General features: G+C 33.3%; 1 protein-coding gene across 10 annotated transcripts in view; it reads left to right on the forward strand.

Annotated features, from left to right (window-relative positions):
• LOC145284828 (myocyte-specific enhancer factor 2C-like) overlaps positions 1-17,668 on the forward strand; it is a 347,716-nt gene that overhangs the window by 240,061 nt on the left and 89,987 nt on the right. For all 10 annotated transcript variants that reach the window (XM_080133798.1, XM_080133802.1, XM_080133806.1 and 7 more), the window contains one exon: positions 17,234-17,437. In XM_080133798.1, the coding sequence (XP_079989924.1) occupies positions 17,234-17,437 (204 nt within the window). The remainder of the gene's footprint in view (positions 1-17,233; positions 17,438-17,668) is intronic.

The raw sequence follows: 17,668 nt of genomic DNA on the forward strand, positions 1-17,668 counted from the left end.
GCGGAATTCTCTTTAATCCTTTTCCGATTTGTATTCGATGTATCGACGTATTTACTCTTTCGTTCTAAAAAGATTTCGACTCCTTTTAGGCTATGGATGCTGACTTTTCTCTTTCATCCAATTCGGTATCAATAAAAGAAATTTTAATGTGGATCCATTTACGTTTTTACTATTGGACCAAATTAGAGCAACTAACCTGACAAGCAGCAAAATCTCACCCCTTTACTGTTACAGTTCCTAGATTCCAGAAAGCCATCTACTCTGATAGTTTCTTCCCTCAAACTGGTAGACTTTGGAATTCCTTCCCTGTTTCCTGCTTCCCTGATTGTACTAAGCTGCAGAAGTTTGAATGTAACGTAAACAGACATCCCATTACTCAACTACCCAAAGTCATCTGTTAGACATAGTCCGAAATAGTGGCCCCTTATGTTCAAGTAGCAATACACCTTGTTTGGCGTGAAAAAGAGTTAAAAATTTAAAAAACTTATCAAACAACAATTAGTCAGTTTCTTTTTATTTCTGCCAGAGATGTTGAAGAAAGAGAGATGTTTTAAAAGACTAACACTTTTTTAATAACTTTTCCATCTTGTTATTTATACATCTGGACAATATCGACTAACCCTGCTAATAATATAGAAAAACCTGCATCAATATAGCAGTTTTTAAAGTGGATTCATTTATGCTTTTTACTATTGAACCAAACTAGTGCAAAATTACTTTTCTTTTGTCTTATTAATGATTGTTCAAAAAACAACACTGAAATTATGTCGCACAGCAATTAGTCAGCTATTGTTTTCTTTCTTTCTTTGTTTCTTTCTTTTATATTGAACCAACTGCCAGAGAGATATAAGAAAGAGGTGAGGTGGATAAGAAGAGCAGTTTTAAAAGAATACATTACAAACATTTTTTTGTTTAAAACTCTTCCATTTTGTTATCTATGCCTCTGGGCAACGTCTAGTGACCCTGCTAGTATTAGCATGGAGATCTACAAAATACAAATAATAAAAATTTAAAACTGACCCTGATCTAAGCGACCATGTACAACAAACAGATAAGATTGTTCATTAACAAACTGGAAATGGCCAGTAGGAGAAAAGGGCAATAAAAAAAATAAAGATTTTGGGAAACTGAAAATACAATTTGAAACTGTATGATTCACCATTTAAAAAAAAAAAAGGGAGGGTGGAGAATCCCTTAAAGCAATTTTAGCTCATGTGACTCACCTAAATAAGAGTTTGTTTATTAAAGAATATACACATTTTCAAGTAAACTGGCAAAGCGTCTGACAATTGGTAATTGTGACACTCACCACAAGTGATATATTGAGTGACTAATTCAGACTAGATATGATTGTGCCTAATTGCTTGAATAGCAGGAAGTCAAATATGTAAGAGAAACATAAACAGAATTAAACATTCCTCATAAAGAGGAATTAATGCACATTAACCTGTTAGGTCTCACTGTCCGATAACTAGGACATCAAATAACTTCTTTTTGAAATCTATAAAGCTTATTATAATAAAGTTGTATTCATGTCTGCTTATTTGTTCACAATTTGATTTATATGAACAAACAGAACATTGTCTGTATTTTTGAGATGAGGTGTTTTCATTTATTGAGATTGTCGGACTGACTTCCTCATCCTAGTGACATATGGCCGAGTGGTCCTAGACGTATCAAAGTTACCCAAAGGTGCTGAGTTCAATCCTGAACGAAGGCAGTGAAAAGTAACATTCAAAACAGAGAATCAGCAACTATGTCCCAGAGCCTAGCTGGGGTCCGAACACGGTACCCCCGTAATAATAATAATAAAGGGTTGGGTTTGAGACTCCTAACAAATGGTTCCCCGGTTCGATACAAAACACCTGATGAAGTCCAGAGGGCAAAACGGCCGAAACGTTGTCACTATAACAACCAAGATGAGGAAGTCAGTCCGACAATCTCAATAAATGAAAACAGAACATTGTTTCATAAATTAATTTTCATATTGAAAATAGAAGTCGTCAGTGTACTTTCATAGTACACGTAAGTCGAGGTTTCATAGTATACGTAAGTCAAGGTATCTCTTAAAAAATGCAAGAATCTATTGTAATAAAGTCGAATTCCTGTTTGTTCACCATTTGATTAATATGTTCAAAAGGTGCACTGTTTCACAAGTTAATTCCCATACTGAAAACGGACGTTCACACAATTTCATTCCAAAATGATTTCTATACATAGATTCAACATGTAGCCCACTTTCAGGAAAATCGTAAGAATTTTTTTTTTTTTTTTTTTTTACATAGGCATCACCACATTATCAAGATCAAGAGGCCACTCAAGTTCCTCTTAGCTAGTATCTTCTTTCACCATAATACCGCATTCACCCTTTCGTACTGGGGGACGTTCTACTTAGAACCCAATTGTTTAAAACATTTTTTATTTATGTGTAAAAACAAAAAAGATAACAATAATGATGATACAATAATTCATTTGCGTCGAGGGTGGGAGAAGAAAAAATACAAAAGTGGATGTACAAAAGGAACATTGTTTTACAAGTAAATTTCCATACTGAAAACAGACGTTTACACAATTTCATTCCAAAATGATTTCTATACATTACTATTTATTCAAAGGAAATCTACGTTCAAGAAGTTACCTCATTTGCATATTACATTAAAGAAAATTCATTTTAATAATTATCTCCGTGTTATAATCGTTTGTTGTAATAGAATTGTTTTAATTATTCTCTTTAGAAATATTATCTTCATTTGATTTACTTATTTTATTTTTAATTTAATTTATACTTAATCTATTTTCAATTATTATTACCGATACCAGCTGCCTTTCAAAACGGAAGTAAGTTTATTCATTTAAACTGTGAGAGTAATTTCCCTTTTAGCTACGAGAGATATTTCTCGTTTAATTTTCATAGACAAAAATGGAAGTGTTTTATGCTTCCATAGATTTAACATGTGGCCCACTTTCTATTATAATAAACTCGCATTCCTGTTTATTCACAATTTGATTAATATGTACAAAAGGAACACTGTTTTACAAATTCATTTTTATCACGTAAATCGAGGCTCCAACCTCGAAAATCATTCCGACAGAAACTGGGCCATTTCGATGGCCTTTTTGTTTTTAGACTGATCCAAAATATTCTTTGTAGCTCTAGGAGGTCCACCCTCCAAGCCTTGCTCCCCGCCCCGGCTTTCAGGAGGAGCAAGTTTATCACATTATTTGAGGCGCACACATCGGGGAATGCATATGGAGCTAATCAGACTTATTTTTGCAGGGCCAGAGTGCTTCTCCTCTTGGGGTGCTAGCCTATTTTCCCACCTTCCGGCCTTGTCACATCTTCTCACGGTGAGAGTGGTAAATACCGGATGTTTACACACTTGCATTCCCGCATTATTTCTATATATGCTATTTATTCAAAGGGAATCTACATTCTAGGATTAACCTAATTTGCATATTACATAAAGACAATCTGTTTCAATAATAAGTTCCATGTTATTGTTTGTTGCAATAGAATTGTCTTCACTTTTCTATTTATAATTAAATTTATATACACAGGGCCCTACATTGCGAGTGAAACAGTCGCATTTGCAAGTGATTTTTTAAAGTGGCGGCTAGAAATAATGAAACGCTTATCTTTTGGCGATTGTATTTCTTTCACTGACAATCTTCCAAAGCTCACTATTGAGTAAAAAACATCTTTTCATTGTTTTTTTTTTTTCTTTTTTCAATAAACGAACAAAGTTAAATTATTAAAAGAATAAAAGTTTAATAGAACAATATACACATTTTTTTTTTTTAAACAAAGTCTGTTTAAAAAAACATCTGAAGAAATCAGAATGTTTATATCTTCAAGTATCAACATAAAATTTGTTGAATGTTTAGAATAACTCATTAAAAATATACAGAAAAATCTTTATGATGTACATACTCGTCACAGAATGAAGATGTCATATTTTAAAAATCATGTGGATTTGGCTAATAACTTTTCTATTTGGCTAGTAAATGAAAATATTTAGTTGTTAAAGGTCAACTAAAGATAAATTTGTTCATAGAGCCCTGTAATACATTCTATTTACAAATATGACAAGCCGGTTACATTGGCCTTTTGGCCAAGATCAAAGTGTAATATCTGCCGGAACAGATACTGCAAGCAAAGACCATATGTGGGGGGCGACCCCACATATAAGACCTTGGTCAATGTAGGGGCAACCCTTCATACCAATTGTCACTATCCAGCTCCCCTACTTCCCGGTGAGTTGGTCCCCATTTCCCCTTCACTCCTCACTTTAAAAATCGGCCTTGTGCCTAATTTGCTCGGTGGGGGAGCAAATAAATACCTGGCCTTTTGGCCAAGATCAAAGTGTAGTATCTGTTCTTCAGATGCTGCACTTCCATTTCTTGGTCTCTTTCAGTGGAGGAGCAGTCCTTCACGACTGAGACATTTTTTTTATTTTTGTACCTTTTCTCCACGTTAAAAAACGACCCTGGTGTCTAACTCTGTCTCGTGGGGAGGCATAATAAGTAGGTACAATATAGTAGCCTTCAAGTCCAATGTAAACAAGTTCTTGTCAAGCCATCCTCTTAAATAATCAAATTCTACCCAATTTACACCATTAACGATTACTAAACTACCACCTTACATTCATTAATTCTTATCCTCGAGTGGCCTACGGACGTTGATAAGTATGACTCCTTTGTAAAAAAAAAAAAAAAAATGTTGTGATGAGAGTAGTAGTTCACATGACAAATTATGAATTCCCATCTAAAAAAATCTAAAACATATTCAAGATTTTTGAAGTTGACATATTGACACTCAACAAGTACGATAGCTTTCAAACTCTCTGGAACTTGGCATATCCTGTCTATCAGGCGAATTCTGGTGAAATTTTAAATCTCACTTTCGGCACATTCTTGATACTTTTTTTTTTTTTGTGCGTAAATTGTTAAAGAAAGCAAGGAAACGTCTTGGATGTTAGATTTATGCTATCAGCCGAGCACGGAGGGGGCATTAACAGTTTGCAGAAAATGGCTGCTGTTTATCTAATACCAGATTCGGACAATATCTTACCGGGTTTGTATACACAATTTTCCCTGGAATGTGTAGCTGTTGGCCGAGAACACACGGCTAGCAGATGACCACAATAAACTTTTCTCTTTGGAGTTTGGCACATATGGAAATGTAATTATGGTGGCAAATGATGATGAACGGGAACAAGATGCAATCATTTTGCTCTTGCTTCTTAGTTTAGCACTAGTAGGGAGACCCGACGTTACTCGGGATTAAATGAAGAATAACAGATATTTCACACTAGAAATACTTGTCATCAAAATCGGCAAAATCGCCTATTTTTCAATCAAATCTTTTGATTGCCTGCTCTAGTTGGAGACCCACACTGGTGTACCAGAAAGAAGCTTCACATGCCTACCCATAGTAAATTAGTCCACAATACATTGTAGTCTACATTGCACTGTAGAGAACCTACTGTTGATTTTATAAAAATTATTTCAATATAATGGCTTGAATTCATGTTTAAAATGCAAAAGTCAAACATCATGTACTCTCAACAGAAACATTTATTTCGAATGCACTCTTGACTTATCAAAGAACCTACTGTTGATTTTATGTGTCGGACCCTTCTGCTTGTGCGGTGATAAAACTTCTCAAATCATTTATGATGTTATGCTGTATAAAGGTATTAAGAGCATTCTGATACAAAACCTATCTAAGAACACCCCCAGACACATAAAGTACATTTGTGTGAAATTTAAAAACAATCGACCCAACCGTTTTGTAGTCCATAGGAAACGCACACACACACATGCAAAGAGCCTTTTATATATAAGTAGAGATGTTTTTCTCTGCATCACATGTCGGTTGTATGCTGGCCAAGGCAAGCATGGAGTGATCACCCGTTGAGCTTGGAGTAACTAGTTAAACATTGAAAGACAAAAATGAAAATGCAAAGTCTAAAATTAACTCCTTTCTGCTCGGTATATCTCACCCCCTTAGGATTAAAATTAACTCCTTTCTGCTCGGTATATCTCACCCCCTTAGGATTAAAATTAACTCCTTTCTGCTAAGGGGGTGAGATATACCGAGCAGAAAGGAGTTAATTTTAATCCTAAGGTGGTGAGATATACCGAGCAGAAAGGAGTTAATTTTAGACTTTGCATTTTCATTTTTGTCTTTCAATGTTTAACTAGTTACTCCAAGCTCAACGGGAAACAAACATCGATTGAGTTTAGTATAATGATAGGTATACATTTTCTTTGTTAGTAAAAGTTAAATTAATTTTTTTTTATTATTAAAATGAGAACTCTTCTAACTACCACTGCTACAATGAACTCTTCTTTCTTTCTCTGTATACCTAAAGTCAAATGGAGTTTCCATGGAGAGAGTTTCTTTCCAAAGACATCCCATTTGTGGAATACATTACCATGAGACGTTCTCTTACAGACTACAACATAGTCGTCTTCAAGTTTGTGTGAAACTATCTGTTAAGTAGTCTAATTTTGCCCATCCTGCTCATTTTTTTTTTGCTTCTCCATTTTCTTGTTGACAATTTCATTAAATCTTATACTCAACTGACCTTTGATCTTGTTAAATGATGATTTCTTAGTGAATATATATATATATATATATATATATATATATATATATATATATATATATATATATATATATATTATACTAGGGCTATGGCAAAAGAATATTATCATTGTTTTGACTCTCTGTTATATATCTGATACAGTTAAACAATCGAGAACCACAACTCTATCTAAATCATATAAGACATTAACTGATATATACTCGAGAGTCAAAATAATGAAAAGAATATTCTCTTGTCATAACCTTAATTATCACGCACAACAAGGTTAAAATCTATTCATTTAACATCATTGGCCAGTTTTTAACCTTGAAGTAGTAGTTTTTTGTTTGCTTATTGTTTTTTTTTTTATTATTTTTTTTTTTTAATTTTTTTTTAGGGTTCCTTACATCAAATGGGTTCAGTTCTTGACTGGAGCAATTTCCATGAAAAATAAAATCTCCAATTAAAACCATTTCCATAGCAAAACAAACTCAAATTTTAAAGTTGTATTTTCTTTGGCAAGAATCCATTTTTAAATATGTTTCCCCCCCCCCCCCAGTGAAGTTGTCGTGAGTAATCAACCCTTCAACTCAATTGCCCCCTTTTAGGACCCCAATACCCTACCGCCCACGTATAACACCAATAAACTTGTAGCAGAGAAGAAAGTGTATAGCGATGTGGTATCGGGGAAATAATTTGGAGCTCTGATTTCTCTCCATTAAGCTTTTAGTTAAATTGTCTACGAAAAAAAAAAAAGAAAACAAAACAAGAAGAAACTCTTCAAAAATCCCTATGAAATTAAATGAATCAGCTGGTTTTACGTCACCAGTTGACACCAGTTACGACAATGACGACGACGCGTCTATGGTTACCGGCGATATTTCCTTACAGACTTGTGACGCTCGGAAATGGAGGAGAAACTAAAGCGATCCCAACACCGCTCTACCCTCTCCACTACAGCTGGCTGCCATCTTCCTCATCCCACTAACAACTGCGAGGACAACAAAGACTGGCACCGTTGTGGCGTTGTGTTATCAGCGCAATAATTCTACATTCATAAAATTCGAATTTCCGACATAAGTAGTAGTATTAATAATAGTATTACTACTGTGCCAGTAATGTGTCCATTGTCGCCATGACAGTGTTGAAGAATATTAAAACAAACAAACAAAAAACAAAGATTTTTTTTTATTCTTGGTAAAATAGATTTATTATCATCATCAGCAACAGCAGCAATGCAGCATGGATATTTGATGTTGCCCGGTGGCATGGATAAGAAAATAAATCTTAAAGTGTAACATATTTCTTTTAAAACTTTTCCTTGCTCACCCCCCCGCCTCTCTCTCTCTCTCTCTCTCTCTCTCTCTCTCTCTCTATATATATATATATATATATATATATATATATATATATATATATTTCACCCACTTCCACTTTTATCTCTCTTTCTGTCTTGCTTGCGCCTTCTCTCTCTCTCTCTCTCATTTTTTGCTCGCACCCTCTTTTTTCTCTCTTATTCGCCCCTCTCCTTTTTCTATCTTACTCGCCCCTCTCTCTTTTTTCTATCTTACTCGCCCCTCTCTCTTTTTTCTACCTTACTCGCCCCTCTCTCTTTTTTCTACCTTACTCGCCCCTCTCTCTTTTTTCTATCTTACTCGCCCCTCTCCTTTTTTCTAATAATAAATAAATAAAGAGAGCAAGAAATAAAAAAAGAGATAGCAAGTAAGAGAGAAAAAAAGATAGAGGGGCGAGCAAGACTTGCTATCTCTCTCTTTATTTCTTGCTCTCTTACTTTATTTCTCTCATTCTGGTTTGAGGGGGGGTGCTTTCTTTCTCTCTGACAACTATTTCAGTATAATAGTAATAAAAAGTTGACTGTTTGACCTAGTTTCAGTGTTGTTTATAAAACAACTACTAGTAAGAATGAAAACAAGCAAGTTTCCTACAACACATCTAGTAATTTACTCATTACTCAACTCAATATAATGAATATGACAGTATTTTTTTTTTTTTTACCTGAAATCCAATTATATAAATTTTATTTATTTTATTTTTTATTTTTTAAGTATATCTAGTGTAGTTCCTGACTTTTGACCGGACGCAAGCTCGAACATAATTACGATTTTTCATCATATAATAAGGAGTAGAATATCTGGAAAATTACATGCAAAAAAAAAAAAAAAAAAAAAAAAAAATGAAACTAATTATTACTGTTTTTTTTTTTTTTTCATTATTTCAAAAACTTATTTTTTGTTCATGAATGTTTGTTTGATTCACGCTTTTCTGGATCTGTGAAGCGAGAGTAATGAGTGTGCGTAGAAGTAATCATTATTAATGTTATGACAACAGAATATTCTTATCGTTGTTTTGACTCTTGAGTATATATCTGGCACAGTTAATCAACTAAGAACCACATACATACATCACTCTATAAAAACATAAGATATCAACGGATACACACTCAAGAGCCAAAACAATGAAAAGAATATGCTGCTGTTTTAGCCCTAGTTATCATACATCCTGATGCATTTCTTTCTAAAAAAAAAAAAAAAAATGCTTAGCAATGTAATACCCCCCTCCCGCTTAGGATTGACAGAAAAGAGAAATTGTCAAAAGGAGTAAAAATAAATAAAAACTTTTTATTTTTTTTAATTTTTACCAACCATAAAATTACGAAAGTTTCTCTTTTACTTCTTGTTTTGTATACTTGCCATTTAAAATATTGATAAAAAATTTTGAGATGATATTCAAGATGTCTTCAAAGTATGAAAATAGTATTATTTTATCTTTTCTTTTCATCCCTTCTCTTCTCCATATTAATAAAATTCTAGGTATTTATCCAATTTTAACTCAATAGTAAAAAAAATTGCACACACAAAAAACTATGTACCTACCTGTTAGGGTAAAAAAAGGTTGTACACCAAATATTTTTTTATTTTTGTGTGTGGAAATTGGTCTAGCCAAGGCATGAAGCCACTTGTTGCAACGAGTTAAAAAAAAAAATACTACCTCAAAGTCAAAAACTATCCATTGTTAGATGGATAGGTGCCGACCCAGAAGACAGTTCTTTCACCTTTGTTGAAAACATCACTTATGGAATGTGAGAACTAAAAGACAAAATAAGGGAAGCAAGTTATTATATGACTAGCAAGGTTACCCATCATAAATTTACATATAAATCACATGCAGACAGATATAATTTTTAAGTAGGATTAGAGTTAGGCAGATATAATTTTTAAGTAGGATTAGAGTTAGGCAGATATAATTTTTAAGTAAGATTAAAGTTAGGTAGATATAATTTTTTATGTAGGATTAGAGTTAGGCAGATATAATTTTTTATGTAGGATTAGAGTTAGGCAGATATAATTTTTTATGTAGGATTAGAGTTAGGCAGATATAAGTTTTTATGTAGGATTAGAGTTAGGCAAATATAATTTTTTATGTAGGATTAGAGTTAGGCAGATATAATTTTTTAAGTAAGATTAAAGTTAGGCAGATATAATTTTTTATGTAGGATTAGAGTTAGGCAGATATAATTTTTTATGTAGGATTAGAGTTAGGCAGATATAATTTTTTATGTAGGATTAGAGTTAGGCAGATATAAGTTTTTATGTAGGATTAGAGTTAGGCAAATATAATTTTTTATGTAGGATTAGAGTTAGGCAGATATAATTTTTTAAGTAAGATTAAAGTTAGGCAGATATAATTTTTTATGTAGGATTAGAGTTAGGCAGATATAATTTTTTATGTAGGATTAGAGTTAGGCAAATATAATTTTTTATGTAGGATTAGAGTTAGGCAGATATAATTTTTTATGTAGTTAAGAAAAAAAAAGTACCAGAAAAGGAAATGGCTGGTACTATACTGCCAGGCAAAGTCACCAGTCAAATAGACGAATTGGTATTTTTTTTTTGTTAAGGCATTTTAACGTTGGTGACGATTAATCTGTAAAAAACATATGAGAAAATAATTCCGACCAAATTTCGACTTTCAATGTCAAGTGATTTGGGTGTTCATAGGATTCAGGTAGTAATACAATCAACTTTTTTTTAAGGCGGCTGGTCAGATGCCAACTCTCTAGTGTTATCCCAACCACACAAACATAAAGACCAAAAGATATCAACCACCTCCTTCTCCTCCTCCCCCATCCTTTTGAAACTCCACGTCTAGAATTTACATCTTTTCATCAAGAATCATTTTTCGGTTAATATTAATCCTAGGTGAATCCTAAAAAGTGCTGCTCCATGCTATTTCTAAACATGTTATTATATAAAACCATTCTATTTAATGTTTTCTTGATAAAAATATGTCGTCTATATAAATAAAACTAGTAACGCCGTCTATATTTTAAAATGTTCTATAGAGGAATGTGTCTCCAGAAACAATTCATACATTGGCATAATGAGGACCAGTATTTCTCGCCAGCTTACATGTCACCTGTCTTCCCCTAACAACGCCATCTACCAACACCTTGTAGCACATGACACTCCCCAAAAAATGAATTTAGAAACATACTAATAAAAAATACCCTCGTTCTAGCCGTCTCCTATTATAACCTATGCCTCCCAATCATAGAATCCCTACTCATTCACATAAAAAACTGAGCATTAATTAGGCTCTATATGAAGGAGAGGGTACGCTTAAGTGCTTTTAAACGATTTTAATCAACTTTTCAATAAATTCACCAAATACAATTTTTTAATTCATCACTCGCCTGAAAACGTTCAAAGTCAAAAACGTTCACGACCATGGAGAATTTCTTTTTACACTCTAACAGAACGTTCGAACATTGGCCCACCAAATGGAAAATGGATCGCAAGAGAAACAAACAAGAATTTTTCCTGCTTTTCAATGAAACATGCATAAATAAAATTAATAAAGCAGTAGATGTATGTATATGTGTGTGTCTGTTTGTGTGTCCAGATAAAAGTAAAAACTACAAAACAAAAACCCAAAAAACTTGTAGGTTTTTGATCTGCATTGTCCTGAATGCATAATATCTAAAATGTTTTTATTAAATTATATTGCACATATATATATATATATATATATATATATATATATATATATATATATATATATATATATATATATATATATATTTTTATGTTTTCAAAAAAATTAAATAAAATCATTTTGTACAGGATAAGCCCTCCTTCAAAAAACATGCCACTCATTGAATTATTAAAATAAATTAAAAACTGTTGGGCATTCATGACTAAAACTTGGTGGACAAGTCAGTCATGGACTAAAGTTTATTTGCACTAAATATAGTTGGATTACAAAAAGGATAAACTCCATAATCACATTAATGTAGTTTATATACAGCATAATCGCATTATGCCGGTTCCTGTTAGATCATCAAAGTTAAACAACGTTGAGCCTGGTCAGTACTAAAATGGGTGACCATTTGGAAATTCCAGGTCCTGCATGTGATCTCCGCTTATCCCGGCATTGTTTAGAGGTGCATGTTGAGCAAAAAAAAAAAAATGGTAGTAGGCAGGCAGGCTCAAATCTGTACCGCGAAGGAGGAAAAGAATGTGAAAACAAAACGTGACGTCTTTGCCGTTGCGTCCATTGCCAAACCAGAAGTGACAAAGGGTTAAATTAAGGCTAGGCAATTTAAAAGAGGGGATGACTTTTGAAAATATCAGCGAAAAAAAATGGCCCCTCCTTGTAGAAAAGTGCCCAGTTGAGGGTGAAGGAATTAATGTTTTTAGCCAATTTTTCGATGTTTGTCATCTGAAGGGTTAAGCTTCAAAATGATTTCGATCTCGTGAAAATCTGTCGCCTCTGTCGAAAGTTTTAGTCAGACATACATACATACACACATGATGATTGCAACGTCTTGTCAGACGAGTGCCACTCCCTCAGACATTTAAAATCCATGAGCCCAAATGTCTGAGGGAGTATCTATACAAATATGATGTTACAGAGTCTTAGCTTTGTACGACAGCTAAGTCTCTCTCTCGGTTCAAAATGTTGAGATCCAGCAACAAGCAAGAGCAAGATAGCCAGCAACAAATTAAACTGCAGACCAGTTTAATGCGGGTAATGGTCTTCCGCTTTATGGTTTTTTAAATCAGAGATTTGCTTCTCCTAGAAAGGTTGCCTTCACCACGGCTTACAGGAGCCCTATCTACTTAAATACACATATACAGACACACAAATATACACGGTGCTAGTTGGCCGTTGACCCAGAAAAAGAGTTCATTCGCCTTTCGCAAAGGGCAAATGACATACACACACACATACATACATACATACATACATACATACATACATTTAAACAGACAGGTGAGGACTTCAGAATTTGATTGAAATTTTCTCTCTTTTATTTTGCTTCACATCATTATTTCAAAAAGTCAATTGATAGCTGCTAAACTGTTAACTATCCTTCCTACCTAGTATGCCATTCATCTTGGTCGGGTTTAGCTGGCTTCCTCCAAAGGAGAAAGTTTCTAGAGAAATAAATTCACAAAGCGGTTTCCAGTCATATGTATATCTCGGTCAGGGGCGGTAACAATATTTATTTTCTATTTTTACAACATTTTTTTTTCTTTTTCATCTTTCCACATACAGCGCCTGTTATTCCCAAATGGTCACCGCTTAACTTTGGTGATCTAAAGAGAACCAGTGTCAACGTGATTATCCCATATTATTGTTATCTATTACTCTAGGCTGTGTGGGAGTTCACATAATATTTCATTATTATTATTATTATTTATTATGACGACGACGACGACGACCACGACCACCACTACTACTATCTTCTAAAATCACCTGACTGACTTTTAAATATATCTTGTCTTTGTTATTTTTATTTATTTCTCTCTTCTGGTATAAAAAAAATGTTAAACCAAAATTCTAAGCCAGAAAAGCAGCAGCCACAACCACCACTAAGTCTTTTTTTTTTTTTTTTTTTTTTTTAAAGAATGCAAAAAAAGCAAAAACAAACAAACAAACAATTGTTTTTTTTTTGTTTTTTTTGTTTTTTTTAGAAAGTGAAATGTTGTTCTAACTATTTTGTTTCTTCGAGTTTTAATGGCAGATTTGTTTCAGAACAAGCATACAGTCTGGTGCTAGTAGATCAGGCTGTTTGAAGATATCGGCTTCCTGGCTTAAAATGCACCAAACATTGATGTTATTGTTTTTTTTTTCCTTTCTCATTGCAAAACCTTATCATGCTCGGTAAAGCCAAAAACAAAAACAATATTTGTTTCTCTACAAAACAACCAAACCAAACACCATGAATAAATTATTTGAAGATGTAAAGACTTGATGCATAAAAACGTTAACCAAAAATGATTAAACTTGAAAAAGGTTGATATGCCTTGAAACAACCAAACCAAACCAAACCAAACACCATGAATAAATATTTGAAGATATAAAGAACTTGAAGCATAACATTTTTTTTCCAAAATTTACCGGATTTGGCATTAAATAAGCCAAAAAGTATTGATATGCTGTAAAAACAAAATAGCCAGAACAAGACAAACAAACATTGCTTATTTTTTTATTTTTTTTTAAATGATTGTTTAAAATATTTTTTAATTGGAATTTTAAAGATTTTGTTATCAAAATTCAACTCAAGATTTTGTTTTTGCTCAGTCATACAAATTATATAAAAATATTTTATTTGAATTGTATTAACTACGATAAAAAAAGTTTGGCCATTTTTTACTATGAACAACAAACTGAAAAAGTGGTCAAAAAACAATAAATGTTACCAAAGGCAAGATAACTTACTCTTTTACCTACCCAGAAAAGTTTTTTGTGTTTTGACTTATTTTAAAACGTTTATTCAAAACACAGGTAGTGCCAAATTGCTAAGTTAGAAACCAACCCAATAACTGTCACTCTAAAATTTATTAAGTTGATTTCTATCAGTATTTTGTTCGACTTTGAAGCTATATTATCCAGATTACAAAGTGACAACCTCATGTCGGCCATTTTGGTGTCATTCTAACTGAGCAACTCAGCACTACTTGTGTTTCAGATTAAAAAAATGCTTTAAAATAAGTTAAAACACTAAGAACTTATCCAGGTAGGTAGAAGAGTAACTTATCTTACCTTTGGTAACATTAATTTGTTATATATTTGTTACATTGCCAATATTTCAGTTTGTTGTCTATAGTAAAAAATGCCCGAAAATTTCTTATTTCTTTTGCAAATCTGGCAACGTTCTTCATTCCATTTCAGTTAAATCGTTTGCAGTTCGTTTAATTCTGGTTCTGCATCTTTTTTTTCTTTCTTTCTTTTTTTTTTTTTTTAAACATTTCCAGTGATGTACAGATTTTGTTTTGAAGATCTCTTAATTTCTTGTTACTGCTGTTTAGCCGACACACCGAACACATAAATTAGGGGCAGACCACTGAGGAGATGACTGAACGCATATCACAGAAATTAACCTGGACAAAATAGGATCAGTAAACAAACAAATGTTGATTTAATGAGTAAACCGAACAAGGGGTGGGGGGAAAGATCTCAATAGCCAGACCAAAAAAGGAGGAAAAAGGAAGTGAACTTCAGAGTTATGTGTTTTATATGCATAGCAACATGGCTAAATCAACCAATGACCTCCCCCTCCCTTGTCATATTATGAAACTTCATGTATTAGGAATAAAACAATCCAAAGAACATTAAGACTGACCCAATGGACATGTTCGTCTTTTCGATCCATTGCCTGGTTTGTAAGTGATGAACTGGGCTTATAGTCATGCAGGCAAAGATTGTTGGAGCTTAATCAGTCAGCAGTAATCCTAAACAGGCAAGCAGAGATCAATACACATTGTGATTATTGTGCTGAAGAGATTAGGGATGAAGAGTGTGGTGGTGGCGTTCGTCTATCGATCTCTTTCTTGTTTTCTTTTTTAATTGGTTGACTTTTGTCTCTACTAAAACTGTTTGAAAGAAGGCTGAGATACAAGCTTTGATATTAATCAAAGTTAATGAGAATCAATAGAGTATTTGTGTAAAGTATCACGGGAAGTTCCTAATCTGTGGTGAAAGCGAATTGGACTTCAGTTACAGAACCAATTGAGATCTGGTTAGTCTCTATACTCATCGTGACTAGCAACAACGATTTCAGCCGTTGTTGTTCTATCTATTTTACAGTGTATTTAGTCGTAAAGTTGAGTTTGTAACTTGGTTCTGACAATCATTTCTGTTGAATTATCTCCCCTTTGCAAATTGACTACCAGAGCCATCTATCTTGAGAAACTCCAAACAGCCAAACAGTGCTATTGTTTATATGAGCTGCAAAAGGAAAGACTGACAATTTCGTCTTATTAATACTTATCCTCTGGTGTCATCTTGCTTTGATAAGTGATGACCACTTTGAATAAAAACTAAAATTAAACAACTAAGATGAGAATTATAATCTAAATAATACAAAAAAAAAAGATGGGTTATAATTTTAAGGTTGGTATTTACATAGAATAGCCATCACGTTTTCATCAACTTATTCTAGATAGTTTATATAAACCGTTAACTTCAATTTTTTTTCTTAAGGGTGGTGCCAAATGAAAACTTTGTGTTTTTTTTTGTTTTTTTAACTGAAAATAATGGCCAATGGTAAAAACACTAGCAAACAGTCAAAAGTTAAGGAAAAATAATTACTGATAATAAAAACAAAACACAACAGTTATGATAATTTCAATGAAAAAAAAAAGTTCTTGTGAAGTTTACGAACCGTGTTGAAATAATAATATTATAATATTTAGAAAGTTATTATTGATATAAAGGAGTTGATTTTTGACCATTACATATTTTCACCTAACAATTTAATAAATGAAAGATACCATTGACTAAGTACTTTGTCACCTTTCGTTGGTTTATGTAACCTACTTAAAATATGCGGACAATAACTTGGTCCCTAGTCGGCATAAGTACTTTAAGGTCCTTTATCTTTGCATAAAAAATAACAAGTATAGTCTGACATTTTCTTTGTATTGTCGATGCTAATGTTGCAATAAAATAATTCATAATTCTGTTCAAGTTGATACTGTACTGAAATGGAACTTACCTTAGGTGGTTTGAACTGACTTCCTCTGAAGGAGAAAGTTTTATAGGCGTATGAAATTGACAAGTGATCCTTTTTTTTTTTTTTTTTTTTTTTTTTTTTTTGCACAGTGATCACCACTTATCAAGGCCCGGAAGCCACTCAGGGATAAGGGTTATTGCAAGTACATTACGTTAGTGTGGAGATTTGATGAAGTGTTTACTTAAGGGGGCGGTTCATTAGGAATTTGTTAACATTGGACTTGAACACATCCAAGTTGTAGTCCTCTGTTGCATGTATATCCCTGGAGATGATGAGGTCAGGTTTTTGTCCCTCTTGTAGATAGATGTTCATATCCTCCTACATACAGTCCCTGCTATTCCTAAATGGTCACCCATCTGGTACTGACCATGCGCAATGTTGCTTAACTTCAGAAATCCAATGGAAACCGGTTTGTCAATGTGATTATGCCGTATAGAGTTGATGGAACAGGATGTTTGTTTTGTTTCATTTTATTTGTTGTATATTTTGCTGATGCAGAATTTTTTTTTTTTTTTTTTTTTTGCATTATTGCATCGTTTGCAGATCCGGATGCAAGTAACTGTTGTTATTTTCCTTTTTCTTTTCTTATCCGCAGGTGACGTTTACAAAGCGCAAATTTGGGCTGATGAAGAAAGCCTATGAACTGAGCGTCCTGTGCGACTGCGAAATAGCCTTGATTATATTCAACAGCGCCAACAAGCTGTTCCAGTATGCCAGTACTGATATGGATAAGGTGCTTCTAAAATACACAGAATATAACGAACCGCATGAGAGTCGGACTAACAAGGATATTATCGAGGTAAATAGCATCATTAATTCTACAGTTTTCACATGGAATGCTGGGATAGCTCAGAACTTCATTTGCTGCTTTTTCTTGTTCTTTCCATATCATTCTTTTGCCAGACGAAAAATGAAACACTTTCCATTTTTTCCTTTTCGATTCTTTTGTCTTGGTTCCACTAAAACTACTGTTTAGTAGTAATAATCTTTGGAATAAACTTGTCCTCCTATAGATTATTTCTTAAACTTG

This window comes from Euprymna scolopes, chromosome 9 (assembly GCF_053919585.1).
Source record: "Euprymna scolopes isolate OS-2025 chromosome 9, ASM5391958v1, whole genome shotgun sequence".
Classification (NCBI taxonomy): Eukaryota; Metazoa; Mollusca; class Cephalopoda; order Sepiida; family Sepiolidae; genus Euprymna; species Euprymna scolopes.